The sequence below is a fragment of the Canis lupus genome, chromosome X (assembly GCF_003254725.2).
Source record: "Canis lupus dingo isolate Sandy chromosome X, ASM325472v2, whole genome shotgun sequence".
NCBI classification, from domain to species: Eukaryota; Metazoa; Chordata; class Mammalia; order Carnivora; family Canidae; genus Canis; species Canis lupus.
This window is the reverse complement of record NC_064281.1, coordinates 15,635,348-15,659,874: the sequence shown is the minus strand read 5'-3', so window position 1 is coordinate 15,659,874 and position 24,527 is coordinate 15,635,348. Positions and strand designations below refer to the sequence as shown.

The 24,527-nt window shown below is 42.2% G+C and overlaps 1 protein-coding gene across 13 annotated transcripts in view; it reads left to right on the top strand.

Moving 5' to 3' along the window:
- Nucleotides 1–24,527, top strand: part of SH3KBP1 (SH3 domain containing kinase binding protein 1) — a 339,638-nt gene that overhangs the window by 119,462 nt on the left and 195,649 nt on the right. For all 13 annotated transcript variants that reach the window (XM_025438119.3, XM_035711695.2, XM_025438092.3 and 10 more), the window contains one exon: nucleotides 22,072–22,195. In XM_025438119.3, the coding sequence (XP_025293904.2) occupies nucleotides 22,072–22,195 (124 nt within the window). The remainder of the gene's footprint in view (nucleotides 1–22,071; nucleotides 22,196–24,527) is intronic.

The following is a 24,527-nucleotide window of genomic DNA, read 5'->3' as shown; positions in this document are numbered from 1 at the left end:
TGGGGAAATATCCCTTATTATGTCTAGAAATTTCCTCTTGAATATTTAAAAACTGGCCCCGAGCTATTCTGGCCTTAATTTCTGATTGCTATCTTTCCTTTGACCTCTCTTATTCCATTTCTTCTTCCTCCTTATCTTCTTTTTTTCTCTTGCTTCTGCCTTGAGGGTCCCGAAGCTTCCCAAAGCTGTTGGAGGTGACTGGTAACTCCCTTTATTGAAAGATTGCTTTCTGACTCTTTGAGCTCACAGCTAGCAATGGATTTCTCCTAATGTCACACCCAGAAGCCAAAGGGACTCTTTTTACTGTTGGTAATAGCTTTGAATTTTTAAAAAGGACATTGTTATCTACAATTATTTAAGTAACTTTCCTATTTTTCCTCTTTTTCTCTTCTACTTGAATTCAGTCTCTCTCTCTCTCTCTCTCTCTCTTTTACCACCAATCCAGGTTTTCTTTCTTAGATAACATATGTATTTAAAATTTATAAAATGAAGATGGGAACATGAGATGAAAGTAATGTCATCCCACTCTCTAGAGATGACCATGGCTGAGAATTTACTTTCTAGCTTCCCATTTATTTGTTTTAGGTATGGATAGGTGTTTGTTATTTTTCTACGAGATTGGAATCATACTGTACATAGTGTTTTGTAACCATTTTTTTTGCTTAGTTTTAATAGTGGGAAAATACATATAACAAAATTGTAACCAATTTTTAAAGTATTGAACAACTATTAATATTTTTATTTCTAAATTTTTAAAATATTTTTATTTTTAGAATAAATAAAACTAAAATAAAAATGATGTTTAGCAAAGGAGAAAAATGAAAAAATGGTACACTAAAATATCCATTCTTAAACCTCATTTTATATGGATACAGAGTCTTAACTGTAACCAATTCTTAAAGTTAGCATAACCTCACTTAGTCTTCCACAACACTGTAATGTTTTGCAAGCTTTGTAAAGTTGCAGAGCCTTCTCCTCAAAGGCAAGACAGAGAGAAGCAGAGCCTTATTATTGAGGCAGGTTTGAGGAGCCCAGGCCCATCATCTCAAGGCCACGGTTCCTGGTCACCCTCCCCACAGCCTTGAGGACTCTGAGACATCCCAGCTACTCAGTAGTCAGCTCTAAAAACATACGGCCCTACCTTCTAGCAACTAGATTGTTAATATCTTATATTGCTCTAATTTTCTCAGAAAGAACAATTGTTAACATCCTTTCAATCCATCATGGAGCGTATCTGTGGTTTACTTCCCTTGGATACATGCCTAAAATAGAGTTCTTGGGTTTAGAGTATAAGTGTTTTTGTTTTTAAGATGTATGATCCCTATTTTCAACTGGCCTTTCCCAAAGCCTGCCGACTTGAACTGCTATCAGTAGATTAGGAGAAGGTTCCATCTCTCTTTCCCTGGGTAGACTCTCTTTTAAAAACTCAGTGTGGAAAAAAAAATAAATAAATAAATAAATACAAATTCAGTGTGTCCTGCCATGTGTTATTGTTTGATATTTACATCTCTGGTTACTACCAAATTTATATTTTCACATATCTGTTGACCATAGATGTGTAGTTCTTCTTTGGTGAACTATCTATTCATAACTTTTGCCCATTTTAAAATTTAGGTGTTTGTTCATGAATCCTAGGGTAAAAGCCCTTGGTCTGTGCTGTATGTATACATTTGAATTGGGAGATGATTGTGGGCAGATTTCTCGTAGTCAGATTTCAACATGAGAACTTGGAAAGGATAAAAAAAACTCTGGATTTCGATCTCTGATTATATCATATTGGATGTCTTATCTGCTATTTAGAAATGCTCCATAATATTTGTTAGAGAGAAGGTTAAAGCCAAGAGTTACATTATGTTTGGAGACATTTCTAGGGTTTTACTTATCTTTATTATTCTGGTACCCAAACTGGAATGTGTAAGTACTATCTTTTGGCTTATTATGAACGCACACTGCATTAAATATCTTCTACTTGAAAAAAACACAATGTGCTCCATGTGCTTTTTGGCACTTATGTCATGAGTGACAGCAGCCTTACAAAGAGCCCGGTAGCTTTGGGTGTCAGTGCCTGGAAAGTAGTTGACTTTTTTTTTTCCTATCCATTTGCCAAGTGATGCTAAATCAATAATAATATTGATTTGAAAAGGAGAAAAACATGTGGTGAGTATTTGCCATGAAAATAAGTCACAATGCAGCTTTAAAATAATATCATTTGATATGCCCTTATAAATAAAGTGGAAAACCTCTTTTGACTTCTCAGGAGATTTCACTATTTCAAGATAAGAAACGTTACATGGCTCTTACTAATCAAAAACAGTAAGTTCAACACTTACTGAACTTAGGTGCTGCACTTAGGCAGACAGGAAAACGAGATGCAGAATGTCAAGTTCTCTTTCTTGACTGCTAACTCTGGGCAATGAACTAGGGGTAGTGGAAGGGGAGGTGGGCGGGGGGTGGGGGTGACTGGGTGACGGGCACTGAGGTGGGCACTTGATGGGATGAGCACTGGGTGTTATTCTATACGTTAACAAATTGAACACCAATAAAAAATAAATTTATTAAAAATAAATAAAAACTAAAAAAGAAAAGTTCTCTTTCTTTTTTTTTAAAGATTTTATTTATTTATTCATGAGAGACACACAGAGAGAGGCAGAGACACAGGCAACGGGAAAAGAAGGCTCCCTGGAGGGAGCCTGATGCCGGGCTTGATCCCAGGACTCTGGGATCACGACCTGAGCTGAAGGCAGACGCTCAACCACTGAGCCACCCAGGCATTCTGTGTTCTCTTTCTTTTCTTTTCTTTTTTTTTTTTCCCCACCCCTTCTCTTTCTTTTCAACCTAAATACCTCCAATAGTTGCAGGTTTTTGTGGATCTAGGAAACATCTTCAGTAGTTAATTTACTCATATGTTGACTCATAAATCAGACCATGGGATTACTCATCCCCAAATGCAGAATTGGGGATCAGTCTTGGAAAATTTTGACTGACTTCATTTCAGTCTTCCTATTGTGAACATCCATTTCATTCTGAAAACTCAGCATATTCTATTTCTCCCAAACAGACACCACAAATGAGTATTTTGTATGTTTCTTTTCCTTCAAGGAGAACTCAGTTCTTTGCTCATACTATCTAAGCTCTGAGACAAATGCCAGCCAAAATTGCTTGGTGTGTCCAGGAATGCCCATGGTACATGCTGTTTGGTTCTGTGGCTGAGTCAGTCACATTAGATGGATTTTAGCTTCACCCTGAGTGGTTACTGAGGTTGTGGATAACATGTATTGATTTACATGTCTCATTTATAAGGCAGGGTATGAATTACAAACTGATGCTGTTAATTTTGATCGAACCCCAGGTATTACTGTGTGGTTTGTTTGCTTGTTTTCCCTTCAGCATATCAGAGTCTTAAAACAGAATCACTGGCGTGCCCTTTCTGTATTTAACCTTTGAGGTGTGCCTCTCGTTGTTGAGCTGGGGTGGTTATAGCTGACTGACCCAAATGGGACATTGAGCAACAAGATAGCTCAGAATGATAGTAAATCCTGTGATCCTCTTCATCTGTGTTTGTGGCTGGGTAAAAATCTCGCAAATTGCAGCTTGTGTGTGTGTTTTGTGTGTCTGCATGTTGTGTGTTTGATTTTTGGGAAAACTGATACCAGTGCAGTGCATTGTTATTAGCACATCTCCTGCCTGTGACCCGAAGCCACACCACTCATTTGTGGTGCTCCCCAGTGTGCTCTGGGTTCTGAGCAAATTAACCTCCAAGTCAGAACTGGCCAAACTCTGGGGGAGCTGAAGCTAAGCCACTCTGCTGGTATGGGGGCGGGGAGTAGGTCTACCAGGAGAGGACCAGCGCAGGTTGAGAAGTTGTTCTACATCTCCACCAGTTAATTATTGCAGCATCCCAGCATGTAGGAAAGGAACAATGTGACTAACATCAATAGCGATTATTTTCCTTCATTATTCTGTCCACCTGCTATTTACTGTGAACATTCCAAGGAGAAGAGATAAGCCAAGGCTACATTTTAAAAATCCAGAGTCTCAAGGCATGCTTTGTCTCTCTTTCTGGTGCTGATGGGTGAGGATGGGGCAGGGCTGTCATCAGATTTTTAGATCTATTTTTAAACTTTGAGGACAAATTTTATAAATATGAGCTGCTGCTGCTTCTTTTTTAAAAAAATCCCTTTCTACTCTAAAAATAATTTGCTGGGAAAAAGTTTTTGAATTGTTTATTAAAGAGAGACTCAGATTCAGCTGAGTGTGTTTCCTTATAAATAAAGGGGAAAAAATCACCTCGCGGTTACTGTCTGAAAGCAGATGTGGCTTCTTGGGAAAGATTTCTGAGATGTGAGTGCCAATGTAAGAATGTGGAAGAAAATTCAGAATTCTTCCTTCTGGCCTCCCCTTTCAGACCCTCGAAACCCTACTCATTTCTTATCACCAAACTGGTATGTTTTCCCTTTTGGGAAGACATTTCATTCTCCCCAGTGGTATAAATGCCCCCAGCTTCTGCTCTTACCAGTACCTTTGCCACACTCTTGTCTCCTATAACACTTGGTTATCGTGCTGTCGTGATCACTCCCATTTACCACGGGCCACATACTGCTCTAAGCTCTGTTCAGAGTTTGTTTTATTTAGTTGTCACAATAACCCTTGGGTTAGATGTCACCATTATTCTCATTTTAAAGATGAACTAACTAGGCTGAATCTGGCTCCCCAAAGATGTCCACATGCTAATCCCCAGGGCCCATGAAGTATGTTACAGATAGGGTATGTGGCAAAAGGGATTTTGCAGCTTTGCTTAAGTTAAGGCTCTTAAGATAGGAAGTTTGATAATCACCAGGGTCCTTGTGAAGAGGAGGCATTACAGGCAACAAAAATCAAAATAGCTAAGTCAGAGTACATCAGAATCAAAAAGTCCTGTGCATCAAAAGACACAATAAATAGAGTGAAAAGACAATGAAATAGGAGAAAGAATCTATAAATCATGTATCAGAATAATAACCCCTGTAACTTAACAATAAGAACAAAAAAACAACCTGATTAAAAGTGGGCAAAGGACCTAAAGAGACATCGCACCAACAAAGATTTACTGCCGGTAAACAAGCACATGAAAAGATGCTCAGCATCACTCATCATCAGGGAAATGCAAATCAAAACCACAGCAAGATATCACCTCACTCCCATTAGAATGGCTACTACAAAAACAAAACACAACACAACACGGAAAATAACAAGTGTTGGCAAGGATGTAGAGAAATTGGAACCTTCGTGCACTGTTGGTGGGAATGGAAACTGGTGTAGCCACTATGGAAAACAGTATGGAGGGTCCTCAAAAAGTAAAAAACAGAACTACCATATGATCCAGCAATTCTACATTCAAAAGAATAGAAAGCATGGTTTCAAAAAGATATTTGTACATCCACGTTCGTAGGAGCATTATTCACAGTAGCCAAACGGTGGAAGCAGCCCAAGTGTCTGGTAATGGATGAATGAACAAAATGTATATACATACGATAGAATATTATTCAGCCTTAAAAAGGAAGAAAATCCTGACACACGCTACAACATGGATGAATCCTGAAGACCTTATGCTAAGCAAGATAAGCCTGTCACAAAAAAGGAAGATACTGTATGATTTCATTTATATGAGATACCTGGAGTAGTGAGACGGAGAGACAGAAAGTTAGGGTAGTGGTTAGTTACCAGGAGCTGGGAAGAGGCTAGAGTGGGTAGCTGTTATTTAATGGGTAGGGAGTTTCAGTTTTATCACCTGTTAATCTATTAATGACTATTATTTATCTTTAGTCTGTTAATGCTATATAAAGGCAGATATTTCCAGGCACAAATGAAGACTCCTGCCTCAGCTGCTATCACTGGGCAGTTTCCCACTAGAAAATACTTCGTCAGCTTCAATCCTAAGCTTTGGAAACTGGGCACCCAAAATCAGGGCTTTGTACTTCCCAGAAGGAGTTATTTTTTTAAAGGTTTATTTATTTATTTATTCAGAGAGAGCGAGAGAGAGGCAGAGACAGGCAGAGGGAGAAGCAGGCTCCGTGCAGGAAGCCCGACATGGGACTCGATCCTGGGTCTCCAGGATCACATCCTGGGCTGCAGGCGGCGCTAAACCGCTGCGCCACCGGGGCTGCCCTATTTTTTTTTTTTTTTAAGATTTTATTTTTAAGTAATCTCTATCCACGTGGGGCTCAAACCTACAACCCCATGGTCAAGAGTCACATGCTCTACCCACTGAGCCAGCCTGGGGCCCCAGGAATGAGTTATTCTAAGCTGAGCTTTGGGATATTTCTTTCTTCTTTGGGGGATCAAGGTGGGAAGGGAGAGGCCTTCCAGTATTATGCATTAACCTTTGCCATAAAGTCATTAGAAAAAAAATAGTGTTCTTTTAAAAATCTTTCAGTGGACAAGGCCTTTCTAATCATGTCACACCTCTAAGACGAAGACCTCAGGGAAAAGAGTAGATTTTGCCAAAAAAATTTAGAAGCTTCTGGATGGAAAGAAATAGGATGGATAGAGTAAGTAGACAAATGACGAACAGGGGAAACGCTCCAACATATGAGAGACCAAGGGACAATCGTTTAATAATCAGGGAGCGCTTAGAACTGAAAGGGAAAGAGGCAAAGTGCTTCGTGGTGAAACTGACAAAGGGCAGAGCAGGCCCATCACCGGAAAAGAAAGCCAAGTAGATGGTAAGCATGTGAAAGCCTGATCAACCTTCATTTGTGCTGATTAAAGAAATGTAAATTAGATTCCATTCTCTGTTATCAGATTGGCAAAAATTAAGAAATTTAAAGATACAGAATACGGACAAGTCGGCACTCGTTCATGTTGTTAGTGGGAGCATAATGGGGAGAAACTGTTCGGAGGCTAATCTTGTTTGTCTGCTAAAAGTAAGGACGTACCAAGACTGCAAAGTGAGATCAAGAAATTTCACTTTCAGAATTTGTCCCCCAGTGACACACGTGTATACGTGCAGAGTTAGAGACCCAGTGATGGTCACTGTAGTGTTTCTAATTGCTGAGGACTCCCTCTGCAGGGGAGAGGACTGTTCCTTTCCAGCCCCAGAGTATAGTAAATTATCCATTTAGCCAAGGACACACAAATTTAGCAGTAGCGGGATGGCCTCAGGGCAGGCGCAGATGAAGTATATAGCAGCGTGTGTTTCATGCCACCATCTCCGCCCCTGGATCCCACTGGTCTACAAAGCAGCGGAGATTCTGCTGTGCCATGGGTTTGCTCCATCAGCATTCCAGAAGAGCCAGCGATGACAGCTGGTGTGCTTCTGTTCATGGTATGGTGAGAAACATGCAGCTCCCATGGTTCGTGACCCAGCCTCCAAATCCAGCAAGGCCATGCGTTCGTCTAGGGGAGTGGAAGGCAGAGGCAGTAGCCACATGTCCCTGAGGAGCTGTCTCTGCTCTGCTCCGATCCCCTCATTTTCCTGGCCAGCCCTCCCCTACCCTCAGCTCTGACTTAGTCGTGCTCTTTAATCTGGGTGGTTCTCATTGGTCAGACTTCCTAGTTCTGAAATCTTGCCTGCACAACCAAATCACCCAATCTGATACTGGCAAATCCTACAGTTGGATTCTGCAGCCATGGGGAAGTGGGGCAGAGCTCTGAAAGGAGAAGATGTCCAAGACACATCACCAAATGGAAGAAAGCAAGATGCAAAACACTACATCTTGTATGAGTCCATTTGTGTTAAGAACAAGTAGACAAACACACACACACACACACACACACACACACACACACACACGGCTCATTAATAGTTCCTAGGGTAACAGGCCTGGGATTTCACTGGGGATTGGATGTACTTTTACCTTCTGCTTTATATCTTCTTTTGCTGTTTTGTGGAGCAAGCATGTATGCCTTTAGAATGACTAGTGTTCAAGATCAAAGTGATATGGAGGCATATATTACAAATACATATAGTGAGAAAATAAGTGGGAAATATCAAAAAGGGTGACAGAACAGGAGAGACTCCTAACTCTGGGAAACGAACAAGGGATGGTGGAGGGGAGGTGGGTGGGGGGATGGGGTGACTGGGTGACAGGCATTGAGGGGGGGCACTGGATGGGATGAGCACTGGGTGTGATATTATATGTTGGCAAATGGAACTCCAATAAAAAAAAGTATAGTATTAGAAGACGTATGAGGATCCAGCAGTTCTGTCCCTTCTCATGTCCTTGTCTTTTAAGAGGTGATCACTTTTCAGTTCAAGCTCTTGCCTCTAGTATTCGCTGCTGTACTTCTGTATAATATGCATGTGCTGCTGTCTCTTGGTTTGTCAATTCTAGATATTATCTGTTACCTGCTATGGTAGTTAAGGATCTCAGCTCACTTATGCCACCCACCCCCAGCCTTACCCCATCTTCTCTATATGCTTGCATCTCAGGTTTTGGTCTAATCTATATTTAATGTTTTCATTACTATAGCAATGTTGATATTGGGTATTGAAGCAAGACTATAATATTCTTTTATATGACTTCCTGTTTTTCCTACAGATGACAATTCTTTGTTGAGTTATCTCAGGACGTGCAAATCTTTTCATACCTTGAAATAAACAACTCTGTAAAATGCCTCTTAATCCACCCCCATCCCCCACAGAAATACCAGCACCTTCCAACCTGAACTGGTTGCTCTTGAAGCTACTGCCCAGAAGTCAGCCAGGAAATTCTTACCACCTCTGTTTCGTTACTGACTGCCCTGGCTCATGGCTCCTTCCCTCTTTTATTTTTCTCACTGGATTTGGTGGATCACACCCTCTAGTACCTTTCTCAGAAAGAGTGATGGGAGTAAATTTTTTGAGACTTCTGTTAGACCAACTGCAGTAGGAGTTGGACACTGGGAAGTTTCTCCCTTTTAATACTCACCACTCCTCAGGGCCTGGCTTGTGTCTATTGGCAGGTGGGGCTCCCACTCCTGCTGATGAAGCCTGACACCTCCGGGACCCAGAGGCTGGGCCTTCATCCACAAGATCTCATTCAGTCTTCAAAATATACTAATCGCCCATTTCATGACCAACAGAAGTGAGGCACCATGGTCACACCCTCTGCACCGCCAGGGCTGGAACCTAAACTGAAGAACCAGTTGTGGGAGCCAGTGCTGCTACCTTTCCAAACCCAGCTGCTCCTTACTGGAAGGAGAATTAGCTGTAGTTTGCACTGAGTGATAAGTCCCAAACGCATGGTTATGGATACAGGGCAAGTCTAATTATGAGTGCCCGCCTGTGTCTGCTTCCTGAGCACTTCAGCTCTAGTTAGCCATTCTTTGCTAGAAGTATCTTCCAGTCTTATTGACTGTGCATGTGTGTGAGCATGTATGGGAGTGTGAGACAGAGACTGTTTATAGTTATGCTTCTAGTTCCTTGCGATAATTAAAATGCTCTGCCTATCATTCATATGAGCTCAGTATGATGATTTTTATTGCTCCAGTATCTAGTTCCAAGCAATGCAAGACTTTCACCCCCTCTTCCCGCTCCTTTTGTGATCTGAAATGCCTCATTACTTAGCCGTTTTCTGCTGATTGCACAGTTTAGCATTTGATCTTTTTGTTAACCATAGTCAGGTGACCACACATAGGGTAATTAGATTAACCTGCCCCTCCTCTTCTTTACTGAAACAATATAAAATCTGGTATTCTGTTGGCACATGCTTTCCTTAGATTAATGATCTTGGAGCTGCTGTGTGGAAATTTGCATAGCTCCCTACAGCTCTGAGAAATGAAAATGCCCAGCTGTCTAAAAGCTTTAATCAGGAAATGAGCATGAAATGGCATTGTTTTGTCATGGGCTTGGAATAATTTATTCTTGACAATCGAGTTATCCGGGATGGAAATATATGTAAACATTCTTTCAACAACCAGTAAACAGGTGCTTTTTTGTTGAAAATCCAAGAATTTCTTTCCTTGGGAGTGGCTTTCAAATCATTGGTCTTCACCCTGCTCGCTTCCTAAAGTCTATTCTATTGTCATATTTCCTTGTCTCTCTTCTTTTAAATGGCAGTTTATGGAAGTTGGCCTTTCTGAGCAAGTGAAGAGAGCATACCCATATAAGTGGGGTGTGGTGTGACCTCAGGGAGTGCAGGCTTGGCCACAGGACTGCCCCCGTCTCAGTCCTCCATCCTAGGTCTGCTCTTTTACTCTGTTGCCCCCTCCTGGGACCCACTTCCCCATCTGTCGAAGAGAGATAATAATGCTCCCTACCTCTCAGTGTGGCTGTGAGTGTTAAACGAGTTACTCCATGCAAACCCTTAGAATAGTACCTTACTTATGGTATTCTCTTAACAGTTGCAAGTGAATTCCGTAGTTTTTAGATCTAGGGAAATGAAGAATAGATTCAGTTTCTGTTTATCTGTAAGAGATCCTAGTGTATTTACATTTTCTCCATTAGCTTATTAGTCTTAGAAGCAGTTGTGACTGAAAATTCACTCTGAGACACATGTACTGCTGCCATTTATAGCTGGCACATAAGTAGGCACTCAAATATCTGTTAGAAGAATGATAGAGCTCATGATAATGGCCACCATTTTTTGAGCGTCTGGGGATGAAAGATGACTGAGACCTCTTCCTTTCCCCTGAGGCCCTCACAGAGTAGCCGAGAGAGACCTAGATAGAGTACAGGGGTCAGTACTGTGACAGGGATTCCCACCAGGGGCCGCAGGAGCTGGGGCTCTTCATCAAAGCTGTTGAAATGATGGCAGAAATGGCTGTTAGACCTGGATGGCCCTTCTTTTATCTCCAAGAGCAGGCTGTTTACCTAGCACCTAGCACGTGATCCAACAATCCCTATGTCTCATGGAGTGGGTATGATGTCATCAGGAACATTTATACATTTTTCCAGAAGAGGCTGTTGGAGAAAGTGCCCACCCTTCAGGGAGCTCAATTTGAGATCATATAATTAACCTTTTTGAGCATAATTAGCCAAGCCCACACTGTTTAAGTCTTATACTCTGGGTACCAAAGTGAACTGTATTCTGCCTATGACAAAACTACAAATAAGGTTCAGTATTGCCTTTTTTATATGCATTTTTTTTCTGGGTTGTCATGCCATTGGTTATACTTATATTTCCAAAATTTTGAATTTTACATCATATTATTGGAAAAAACAATGGATTATTGGGCCTGGTGTGATTTTCTCCATGTCTTAACTTTCTTATCTCCCCTGCTTGGTAAAATAGACGGACTGAGGGCTTTCTTTTAAGCTTTGTATCTGCTCATATGTTGGGACCCAGCAACACTGGAATCAATAACACTAGCAGTGGAAAAGATGTAACTGAACTATATGAGGGGGCAGTGGCATCTTCTTCTTTGTTTGCAGAAAACATAGCAGTCAATAGTCTAATGATTGGGAAATAATAAATTTCAATGATTACTTTTTATTTATTTTTAAGAAGATTTTATTTACTTAGAGCAAGAGAGCACGAGAGCACAAGCAGGGGGAAAGGCAGAGGGAGAGGGAGAAGCAGGCTGAGCATGGAGCCTGGTGTGGGGCTCGATCCCAGGACCCTGGAATCATGATTTGAGCCAAAGGCAGATGCTTAACTGACTGAGCCACCCAGATACCCCTCAATGATTACATTTTAAATTCAAGTTGCATGGCTAACACAGGCATATGGTACCAATTAAAAGGGACAAAATAAATGTATGCTCTCCCTGTCTCTTGGCCACCCTGTTCCCCTTCCTGGAGGAAGTCTCAGTTATCAATTTGTTCTGTATTACACAGTGAGGCACGTGCACACTTTTGCAGAAATGCTAGCATACCTTATTAGGCTTTTTTACCTAGCAACGTATCTTAGCGATTATCCTTATTGGTACTTAGAGACCTGCCTCATTCTTGGAGAGAGTTGCATGGGATGGCTTTACTATAATTCATGTAACCAGTTCTCTACTGATATTCATTTACATTTCAGTCTTGCTGATTTAAGTAGTGTTGTAATGATTAACCTTGTACATACACCATTTTGCACGTGTGCAAGTATACTTGTAGTTTAAATTCCTAGGAGTGGAAATATTGAGTCAAAAGGTATAGGCATTTAAATTTTTGATAGGTAATTGCCATGTTGCTTCCCACAGAGGTTGTCTTGATTTATATATCAATTTATACTGTCATTGGAGAGTGTGAGAGGGTATCTTTCTCTACACCTAGCTAAAATTATATTGTTTTGATGGTTGCCAATCAGACAGATGAAAAAAACCGATTTTTAACATCAGTAGTGTTAATAAATTCACTGGGTATCAGAGAGATCCATTGAGAATCTTTATGTATTTAATACAAAAAATTTATTATAGTAAAAGTTATAGTAATTATAGTAAAAATTAAATACATCCCTGTCTTTCTAGACTATTAACTTCTGGAGAGTTTTGTGCTTATTGCTCTCTATACTTACTACTCTTTGCATGGATAGCAGCTGTGTGCTGGGCACTACACTACACACTGTGAGAACAGACAGTACTGTGTGAGGAGCCAGATCCTAGAGAAGACTGGTATGAACATGGTACAACAGTGGGTATAAATGTTACACTTTTAGAATGAGGACACAGACAAAAGGATTCAGGTCTTTCTGTCCAGTGAGCACTGCGCAGATATTGTCAAATGAATCCTGCCATAATTTGCATTTTTCTTATGAGTGTGGTTAAGCATCTTTCCCTGGGTTTGAGTCATTTTTTTCCCTATGATTTGTCCTTTGCTCTTTTTTGTTGGGTTATTGATCTCTTTCTGACACTTTGTAGAAGGTATTCTCTCTAACAGGCAACATTCCCCCACTTGGAATCTTGTTGATGAATTTTCTTTTATTCTTGTTTTGTCTATTTTGCAGTTTTCTGTAATTTATCAGTCCTTTCTTTTACAGCTTCTGGATTCTGTGGCAGAGTGTCAAATAGTCTTTCCCACTCCGAGATCATAAAATATTTCTCTCATATTTTCTTCTAGTGCTTTTAAGGCTTCATTTTTGAATGAGTAGATTTATTTTGAATGTCTAACATTCCCAGTCTAATAAAGAAATAGATATTGCTTGTTTAAGGAAGATGAGGTACTGTGTGAATTTTCTTACTGTATCTTCTTCCTACTCTTTTAAAAAAATTTTTTTATTTATTCATGATAGACAGAGAGAGAGAGAGAGAGAGAGAGAGAGAGAGGCAGAGACATAGGCAGAGAGAGAAGCAGGCTTCCCGCAGGAAGCCTGTTGTGGGACTCGATCCCGGGACTTGGGGATCATGCCCCTGAGCCAAAGGCAGACGCTCAACCACTGAGCCACCCAGGCGTCCCTTCCTACTTCTCTTTTTTTTTATTATTATTATTCATAAGAGATAGAGAGAGAGAGGCAGAGACAGAAGCAGGCTCCATGTGGGGAGCCTTACGTGGGACTCGATCCCAGGTCCCCAGGATCATGCCATGGGCTGAAAACGGTGCTAAACCACTGAGCCACCCGGGCTGCCCCTTTTCTACTATTCTTAAGCCAGATCTGCATCCTGCTAGGTGAGAAGTTGGTTGTGATCCAGTGAACGCCAGCTGGGTCATTGGAAGGATGATACAGATTTCCATGTTGTCATAGCTTTGGACTGCATTGGAAATAATACCCTTCATCTGTAATGGGTGTCCTACCCATAACACTGCTAAATTGGCCATTCATTTGACAGATAGTTATTAAGTGCTTACTAAAGCATCTCCAAACAGCTGGTTGGTATTGACACCCTTTGATCCACTGGTAATAATCTAGATGTTTAGCAGGGCATGGGCAGATATAAAGGCACCAACTATCATGCAGGTAACCTCACTGCGCATGTATCAGGAAGCTATGTTACCTCTTTGGGACATGAAGGTAGCTATTGTTATCTTTGTCCAGCCTGTAGCACTTCCTGAGCTCCTCACAGCATTTATTCCCATCCTATTGGTCAAGAGCTTCTTGCCTGGGCTTGTGTTATCAGTGATTCTTGGGAGATAATACTGCAAATGTATGATAGTACAAATATGTAGTTGAAAATTTACATAGAAACATGACAGTCGGTATCCTGTTACTTAAAAAAAAAACTTGTTAGCTTTGAGCTGAAAATATTGTAGGTCAATCTATGATGATATTGTCAGAGCACTTTTCTAAGTGGCAACATACTTTGTTAAATATAAGAAAGCCATTGGTGTGGTTTCACTATGTAATTTTTAGGGGAAATTATGAAATATTTCAGGCATTAGAAAAAGACAGAAACTGAATAGCAAACACCAGTGTGTCCACACCTCTCATTTATCAAATCCTCATATGTTGCCATATTTACTTCAGATGTTTTTTGTGTGTGTTTTTTAGAAATATTTCTAGTGAGGTTGGTGTGTCTCATAGTTCAACAGCATGGGTATTTTTTAGAATTGTGATAATGAGAGATATCTTTTTAGAGAAATAGGATCTTATAGCTGAAGCTCCCCTGGTGCTCTCCTATTGCTTTCAAAATACTTGCTGTGTCTTCCCAGGTGTTTTGAGATTGACTAGCCCTTTCTGAAGGGAGCCAAATGCTGGGAAAGCAGTCTCTGCAAGCATGCGATGTTCATGGGGTAGCAGCTCCTCAAATTTGCCTTTTATGTGGGGGGCAGGCAGGAAGGGATTATGCTTGTGGGGGATGGGGGCAATGTGCTATTTTAGAATTCTGTATCTATTCAAAATTCTCTTGCAGTAGATTTGGTGTAAGGGTTTGTTTTAATGATTTCCTTTTATCTCCTGCCAGTGGTAATTTTGCAAAAAGGTTTTCCATGAACTAAGCATAGGGGGCACAGCTGTGATGCCGCAGCCACACCTGGCCCTAAAGGGAGCCTTACCTGCCGAAAGAAACAGACCAGGTTTCAGGGCAGGCTGATGAATGATTTCTTTTCTCCTCTGCTCTGCTTCTATCCTGAGCTGAGGGAACCCTGCCCAGCCTCACTCTAATGTAGAGGGAAGCCCAGGACCAGCATTTTCTATAGGGCAAGGCATCATGAGCTCCCCTTCCCTGGTGTCAATGGCACCAGCCTGCTCCATGTGCCTGTACTGTTGGTGGCAGGAGAGAAGGAAATATTTTAAGATGTGGGGAAAGCAGCTGAGGTGGAGAGGAAGGACCCCGTGGAGGGAGAAGATCCACTCAGCTGATTGTGACAGTTGGATAAGTCACCCCTTGGTTCACCCACTTGGTAAGGAGCATCTGGCACATTCTGACCACTGGTCCCCTTAACGTCAATCCCAGAAAGCTTTCCCCTGAGATGCTTTTCATGTTTTTGACCTTCTAGGATGAAATACTGGCACATTTCACTTTAAATGAATCTGTTGTCTTCTGGCTTAAGCATTCATATTGTTACTTGAAGTGGAAATAGCATACAGTGAAGTGTGGAAATCTTATACATGAACAGAGTTCGAAGAAGTTGTAGGTGTGTATGCACCTGTGCAGCCATCACCCAGACCGGATTATAGAACCTCTTCATCCTCCCTGTCATTACCTTCCCAGGGGCAGGTGGGAAGCTTATCTCCATTGATAAGCTGTGCCTGTTGTTCCACTCCACATTAACAGAATCATACAGCATGTGATCTTCTCAGCCTGGCTTCTTTCACTCAACATCCTGATGGTGGAGTTCATCTGTTTTGTTAGGTAGTATTCTTTTTTACAGCACTTGCTATTTAATGATGACGTTAATAATGACAAGAAGTCATCAATCTATATACCACTCCCCAATTTACTCTTTGACCCTGAAGACACCTCTGTGATGGTGCCAAAGCATTTAGCATTAGACTTCTTTTTAGAGATGACAAAGCAGCTGCTTAGAGGCTTTCAGTATCATCCCCAAGGTCACCCACCTAATAAATGATAATGCCAGCACTAATTGTTTTTTGTTTTGTTGGACTTGCACCATCATTCTCCCCACTTAATGTGAAGCTTGTGTCTTTACTTGTGTCAAGGTTGCTGGCAGGATGAGAGGAGGGAGGGACCCCAGACTGGACCTTCACTGGTGTTTCACTGTGGAGTATTTTGGTTAATAGAAAGAAGTTAAGGTTCAACCAAACCAACCCCCCCAGCACCTGGATAGTATGTAATGGATGGGGAGGCTGAGGAGAAAAGAGGGAAAGCCAGCTTAGCTCAGCAGCCAGCCACATCCAGGCAACTCCACTTATCACAAAGCAGACTATGCTAGTCTAGTTCCCAGTTGTGTACAAATTATGCGTTTGCTCAGTGAGGCTGTTGTTTGCAGGCTGCTAAATGCGTCATGGCAAATTTTTGCTAGAGTGGCATTATCGGGGCTTTTTGGCCTCCAGATGTGGGTGAGCCATCTTGGGCTCTGATCAGCTTAGTGCTTTGGGAAGCAGGAATATAAGTTCTCCTGTCTCTTCACTCACATTGCCCTTGTGACATGGCTCAAGTGTTATCACAGCATCGATATCTTACTGATGGCCTCAGTTTTACTGTACATGATGAGTTTCCACTGTTGAGGCATCAGATTTGGGATAAAGTGAGGTTGGGTTTCCTTTACCTCCTAAAGAGGTTTGCCGATACCCTGATGATTTTGTAGTGTTTTAAAGCAAGCACAGTCATTGCTGATTTATATATGTGGGGATGTATAAATTTCTGTAAGCCCCCATGGCCCACAGTTCTGGCCTAGGGTGTGGCCTCTACCACTGGAATGGTAGGATCCAGGTTCTTAACAATGGTGAAAAATATAGGCCTAGTGTTAGAAAGTGAAAATTGAAGGTTGGGGGCTGGGAACATTCAGAGCCAGGAAATCCAGAGTCCCATGATCTGGATCAGAACCTCGGAGAGCTCCAGGTAACCAGATGCTGGCAGCTGTGGGCAGGCAGAAGTTATTCCAGTGCCAAGTGCACCCTCCCCTGCAGCAAAGAGCTTTCATGTGTGGATGAGAAAGAACTTCAAGGACTGGTGCGTTTGTGGATAAAGTAGTACCTTATATTCTTTAGCTATGGAGGGAAGTGAAGATTCCCACTGGAGCCATGGGTGTGGTGATTTTGAATCTCCGCTCTATAGCCATAGCACTAGTTCTTCCTTGGAGGTGAAGTGTAGCAAGAGAGCCCTGGCCAGAAGGCCCAGAGTTGGGTCCCATGGCCCACTATGCCTTTACTAGCTTTGTGGCCTTTGGCTGCTCTTGCGTCCTCTCTGACTGGGTCTCACGATTCTTGAACGCAAAAATATATCAGTCTGGAAGAATCAGGGTTTTATTTCTTTTTTTTCAATAACATAATGACAGTGCTACCATGAGGAGCAAGTGAAAAAATATCTGCTAAAACACTATAATTTCTCTGAGCCTTTGCCTGTGTAAGCTTGTGTCATTACCAGCATCGTCACCTATTTTTAGAGCCTACCAATAGGAGTCCATGACATCAGATGCCTGTAAAAGTCGAGGTGTTGTTAGAGAAGTGCACTCCCCATGTTCCATTTGCATGGTAATGGGCACTGTGGGGCCAGCATGCATGTCGGATAGTTTGAGCTAGCAGTACACAGGGATGTGTGGCTTGCTATGCAGTTTAACAAGTTTTTAAATGAAAGGGTTTATCCTGTGGTCTTTTGGAAGTAACTGGGCGATTTCAGTAGGGGAGTGACAAGAGCATATATTTGTTTTTGGAGAGTGTCTCTTGTGGCAATGTAGAGGCTGACCTGGGAGGGGAGAGGCCAGAGGCAGGGAAACATTATTGCCACTCCAGCAGGACTTGGGAACAGTGGTTGAGAGATGCGCTCTGAAGTGAGGTGGGTTGGGTTCCGATTCTGGCTGCTGTATGGCAGGCTCTCTTGGTGCTGCACGTCTTGGTGTGTGTGTCACTGGTGAATGGGATAGTCGTGCAGGCTCCATGTTGCCATCCAGGTGCAGCTCTGAGAGCAGCTTCGGCATGTGACAAGCACACCCGTGTTAGCTGGTGTTCCTGTGTATGTTTTCTTGTGGTAAAATACATATAACGTGAAAGTTGCCATTTTAACCATTCAAAATGTACAGTTCAGTGGCATTAGCCACATTAACGATGTTGTACGTTATCCTTATCTCTATCTAAAACGTTTTGGTCACCCCAAACAGGAACTTTGTAATCATTAAACATTGACTCTCATCCCCCCTTCCCACTCCCTGGTAACCTCCAGTGTTTCTATGAATTGCCTAGTCTAGCTGCATTATGTAAGTGGAATCATACAATATTTGTCCTTTTATGTTTGGCTTATTTCACTTAGCATAATGGTTTCTAGCCTTATTCATGTTGTAGCAGGTCTCAAAACTTGATTCTTTTTTGAGGCTGAATAATATTCTTTTGTATGGATAGACCACATTTGTTCGTCCATTCATCTGTTGATGGATACTTAGGTTGTTTCCACCTTTTGTCTACCAAGAATAATGCTGCAGTAAATGTTGGCATACAAGTATCTCTTTAAGTCCTCGATTTCAGTATTTTAGGGTATATACCTAGGAGTAGAATTGCTTGGTCACACAGTGGTTCTCTGTGTAACTCTGAGGAACCGCCGTACTGTTTTCCACAGGGGCTGCACCACTTTCCATTCCTGCCAGTGGTGCACAAGGGCTCCAATTCTTCCACAGCCTCATCAACACTATTTTCCTTTCTAAAAAAAATTCTAATGGGTGCCTGGGTGGCTCAGTGGTTGAGCGTCTGCCTTCGGCTCAGGGCGTGATCCTGCAGTCCCAGGATCGAGTCCCACATCGGGCTCCCCTTGAGGAGCCTGCTTCTCCCTCTACCTATGTCTCTGCCTTTCTCTCTCTCTCTATCTTTCATGAATAAATAAATAAATAAAATCTTTAAAAAATAAAAATAATAAAATAAAAATTCTAGCCATTTTAGTGGGTATGAAGGAGTACTTCATTATGGTTTTGATTTATGTTTCCCTAGTGACTAATGATGTTGGGTATCTGGTCATGTGCTTGTTAGCCAGATGTATATCTTTTAGGAGAAACATCTCTTCAAGTTCTTTGCCTGGTGTTCATGGTTTTAAGACAGCATAGGAGGAATGGAGAGAACTGAGAGGTCGAGGAACTAGATAAAGCCCAACTGGGTGACTGGTGAGGCATGGGGGTTAACACTGAGTTTTCCAGCTTGGGTAAGTGAGTAGATGATGGGCTCTCAAGCAAGATAGCTCCTCTCCCTTCCAGAAAAGAGGCAGGTCAGAGGGAAGGTTTTGAGTTGGTGGGAGAATGCATTGAGCCTGGTGTACCTGGATATTGTGCCAGTGCACTGCCATACCTGTGTGTTTGGTTTCTCTGGAAAAATATGGGGCATATTTTTTGTCTCCTCCCTGCTTCCATCTAAGAAGGAACTTAAGAAATCTGGTCATTGTTAGGCTTCTGTGTGTGGCAAATATAAACAATCATTGGCGGAGTCAATGGAATCTGGGATTTATGAACCAAACTCTTTGGTATTGCTGTTTTAGCCCTTAAGCACCTGCTCGATCAGGTCATTCCTTCCAAACTTGCGAGGTGCTGTTCTGAAGCCTTGGGTTTGGGTATTCTTAACAATCACAGCTTCTAGGGGCACCTGGATGGCTCAGTCACTGGAGTGTGTGACTCTTGATCTTGGGGTCTTGAGTTTGAGCCCCACGCTGGATGTAGAGATTACTTAAAGACAAAAACCAAAACCAATCACAGCTTCTAAAGTTCTCTCTAGTGATCCCTCCAGTCTCTCAAACATTTGTCCCTCTCTCACGCTTCCCCAACTGCGTGCCTTTAGTGGTTAGTGCGAGCAAATGCTTGACAAGTTGCCCACAACCTACTGAATTTCCCCGAATTGGTCCCTGGTGACCTTGGATGTTGTATCGCCATGTTACGTTGTGTCCAGCTGGGAAACTTGTGTGTGCGTAGTCACATCCACACTGCAGTGGAATGGGAGGTTTGAGCAACTGTTCTGCCCCCAAAGAAGCAACCTCTGGGGAATGAGCACCCATGGTGGCTTGTTTTTCTTTACTTCTCAAGCCATAGCAGCCTGGCAGCCATCACCAAGAAAGCATCCCGTCATGTGGCTCAGGCGGGCAATGTTTGCAGATTGTCCCCTGATGCCATCTGCCTGTGAGGCTACAGAAACCCCCGGCAACTGCTGTTCTAGCAGGTGCCGTGGCTGCTGAGGTGGGAGTCCGTGTACATACACACACATGCACACAGCTTTGTGCTGGGTTGGCCTGGGACGCCAGCTGAAACTCTCAACCCAGCAAAGTGCCAGCCACAGTTGCTGATTTCCGGTGGGGCCCTGGTGAGGGAGGGCGAGGATGTTGTGAACTGAGCCAGCAATTGGGGAATTGGATATGGTAACTAACACCCGGGTGTATTATAGGAAGCTGCTGCCCAGTGGCTATGTTTTGACAAGCTTTTGTTCCTTTCTTTCTGCCTCTGCCCTCTGCCCAGGCTGAATCTCAGCCCCCTACCAAATTTGCTGTCTTCATGTTTATTCTATAGAAGGAGCCCGTCCCCATTTCCTGCCCCATGTTCTTCCCAAAGAACACATCTCTTGTCCTTGAGCTCTTCCTGCTACTCAGCCATGCTCTGGGTCTATCCCCTTAGTTTTCCCTTTTTCCCACGTTGGTATAATTAGTCATGGTTTCAGACAAGCCCAGAAACCCTCCGCTCCAGACCTGCAATTTGTGAGTTTCTATCATTTTGGGCTATTGACGCTTTCAAAAATAATTATGTAAATTATTAGAGTAATTTGAAGTAATTGTATCAGCCATCAGTTTTTAAAATTCTATATCTGGGCAGCCTGGGTGGCTCAGTGGTTTAGCGCCACCTTCGGCCCAGGGCATGATCCGGGAGACCCGGGATCGAGTCCCACGTCGGGCTCCCTGCATGGAGCCTGCTTCTCCCTCTGCCTGTGTCTCTGCCTCTCTCTCTCTCTCTCTCTCTCTTTGTGTGTGTCTCATGAATAAATAAAGAGCCTACTTCCAAACAAACAAACAAAAAATTCTATGTCTTTGGGCAGCCCTGGTGGCTCGGTGGTTTAGCGCCGCCTTCAGCCCAGGGTGTGATCCTGGAGACCTGGGATCGAGTCCCACATCGGGTTCCCTGCATGGAGCCTGCTTCTCCCTCTGCCTGTGTCTCTGCCTTTCTCTCTCTGTGTCTCTCATGAATAAATAAATAAAATCTTTTTTTAAATTTCTGTATCTTTTAAAAAAGATTTTATTTATTTGAGAGAGAGAGAGAGAGAGAGCACATGAGCAGGGGGAGGGACAGGCACCCCCTCACCCCGGCTGAGTGTGGAGCCTGACTCAGGGCTCAATCCCAGGATCCTGGGATCATGACCTGAGCCAAAGGCAGACACTTAACTGACTGAGTCACCCAGGTGCCCCTAAATTTTGTATCTTAATGGGTCTTTGATAAGAGACCACCTAGAGCAAACTTTGTCCATAAAGGGCCAGGTGTTTTATGCTTTGATCTCTGTTCCAAATACTTAGGTCTGCTGTCATAGCAGCCCTAGAAAATACTTAAGCAGATGAAGGTGGTTGTGTTGTAATGAAACTTTTATTTATAAAAATATGTGGTGGGCTGTCATTTGCTGACCCTTTGGCCTAGAATGATGGTCTTTATTTCTGTTTGTCATTCTTACATTTTTCTTTGTCAGGAGTTAAAGAAAGCCAGAGGGACTTGATGACTGTAAATGAACTTAAATCACCTTCTTTGGGGTTTAGCATAATTGTGAACCAATGGTGATATGGGAATATATTTCTCTAAACCCCTGTTGGGAAAGATTGAAACCAAAAGGCTTTTAGGTGGTGACTTTGCTTGGCCAAAACTTTTCATTGTTCAAAAAGTAGGACAGGCTGTCACTTCGAGCTGTGTGGTGGCCTTCAGTATCATTCATTCTCTTTCTAGTCACTTGGAATGGCCATAGTCACATAGGTCATGTCACCATATTGGACATCATTTTACTTTACAGGACCAGGTGCTCCAGTAATAAATGTAAGGAAAACAAGCTACAGCAACATAGGAAATAGTATTTTTCAAACACCATGTTATACTGAGTTGAGGTCATTAGAGTTCATTTCCAGAAAGCTGAAGCTTAAAATAGCCAAAGAGCCATTTTAAAAATTTCAAACAACAGTCTTGTTTTTCTTTTATCCTCACAGGAAATAAAGAAAGAAATGAAGAAAGACCCTCTCTCCAGCAAAGCTCCAGAAAAGCCCATGCACGAAGTGTCCAGTGGAAATGCTTTGCTATCATCTGAAACAATTCTAAGAACCAACAAGAGAGGTATGGAAAAAAAGAACAAGCCCCCTCCCCACACACAAACCCAAACTGGAAGCTATTGGGTAAAGTTTCAAATTCTGAATTGCTAAAAAATTGAATGGCATTTGTCCTTTTGGTTTTCGTATAAATTTGGACACACACATGCACACACAGGGCGAGTAACAATGTAATAGCTATAATCAAGGGAACTAGTACAGTTTTTTTACAATAAGAAAGTAGACTAAATTTGTAAATGATGATTTTTCTAGGACATTAGCTTTCACTTCCATATCTATTTTTATGGATGAAAGATGACTTTAGAGAATGCTATGTTGCAGGCTGAGCTATGCGTGTCTGGCCATGCTCTCTTTTTAATTTAAGGGCAGGCTTTATCAGGGTCTCTTTCTCTACCTGCTGGGTTCCCAAACACAGACCTTGTCTCTCTTGGTTTAGGAGGCAGTATGTGCAAAGATATAGCTCATACATCCCTCTAACCAAGAGAACTTTAACCATCTCATTTCCCTGTTTTGAGATCTCAAGGCAGATTTTCAGGTATTAGCTCGTGGTGGTTTTGTTTTCTCCCGTATCCCTCCTTTGTGACATCGTTGTTTGAAATGATAGGAGAGAGAATGTAAGGTTGCAGAGAGGACTCGACTCACCTCTACTGTGGTCGCACTAGATTTCCTCAGTTTTTCCTGCCCCTGCCCTCACTGTGCATCGGACAGGGCTCATACTGAGCGTGCCCATGGTAGGTTAGCATTCAGCTGCAGGCTTTTCACGGGCTTATTACTTCCTTAAAGAGAAATATAGAGCTGTTCAAAAGCAGGAGCAGGAAATGTATTAGCAAAGAGTTCCATTAAAAAGAAAAAAGAAGGCAAGTTTACATAACCACAGGGAAGAACAGCTAATCTTTCATAAAATTTAGACAGCATAAGAATTTGTCCAATAAACTGTCCATTGATCATAGTGCTCGAGACATTAGCTTTGTGTCTCTCTTCCTTCCTGCTTCTTCCTCTACCCCCTCCAGCTGCCCTGGGTTACATTTCCCTTTTTGAATTATTCAGATTAAGTATTGGCTGGAGGCCCACGCTGGTTAGCAGCTATAGGATTTTCTTTCTTTTCTTGTTTTCTTTTTTTTTTAAATCCCATCCTACCAATGCAGGGGATTTCCCATTTTAAGAATTAAGCAGATTTTGCTGTGAAACTATAGTCGTCCCGGCCAAGTGCCTCCTTCGTTCTTGCAAATAAGTTCCAGAGCTCCTGAGGCCTGCCCTTATAGATAGTTTCAGAGAGCAAGGAGTCAGTGTGTCTTTCTATATTCCCAAACCTTGCTTGCTTTCCTGAGCCCCTCTCGTTCCTCCTCGTGCTTCTTGGGTCAGTGAGTCAGGAAAGTACACGCAACATGATCAGTGGCAAGGCTCCTCCTGCCAGCCCTGCTTTTTGTAAGGTAAATAAGAGAATTAAGGTAATTAATTGACTTAACAAGATAAGGAATTAATTAAGTTAAGGAATTAAGGTAATTATCCAGATGAGTTTGATAAAAATTACCTGAGAACTTTAAATGAAAGAAGGATTCCAACTTTTCTGATAATTGCCTCTTTGCATCTAAAACTCTGACCTCTGAGGTCCTCCATGGGATTTTTCATGATCCAGAAAAAGGTACAGAACAGGGGTGCATATGGAGTGCCGTTCCTTTCTTAAATCTTCGCCTTAGGCCCAAAGCCCGATGGTGACCAACCTTTTACTCTCGGGTATTTTATATAATGAATCTGCCAGTGGCTCTGAGACCTTAACACATGGAGACATGCTGTAAATATGAAGCACATAAAATACCATCTCCGTTTTGTCCCAGGCTTCACACTGACCCTCAGGTCACCTGGGCCAAACATCAATTTCCAGTTGAAGGGAAGCATTGTGTACGGAGGGCCAGCACTATGTTTGGCCCTGCCCCCACCCGTCCATACTAACAGTATCCTACTACTCCTTATAATAAACAGCGGGGTGGATTGATTGGCCTTGTCAGGCCAGATAAATAGTTCATTGTGCTGAGCTCAAAAGCTACATTTTTTTCCCACCCCAAATCAATGAAAAACCACTTTTTTCCCCCTTAAAACAAGGATCAGAGGCTAAATCTGGGGATGATTCTAGTTACTTGTAAACACTTCCATCCAACTAATTCTTCAAGTTTTATGAGTTATTGTAAATGACCCAAGTCTTCTCCTTCTCTTTGTTTTCACCAAGCTTTGTCCCTAGAAATCTCTTGATGTTTTTGTCTGTTGCTGTTGTTATGGAGGAAAATTACTTTCAGAGTTTAGTAACAGGCTGCTTTGTTTCATTAACATGGGATCCTTCTTCA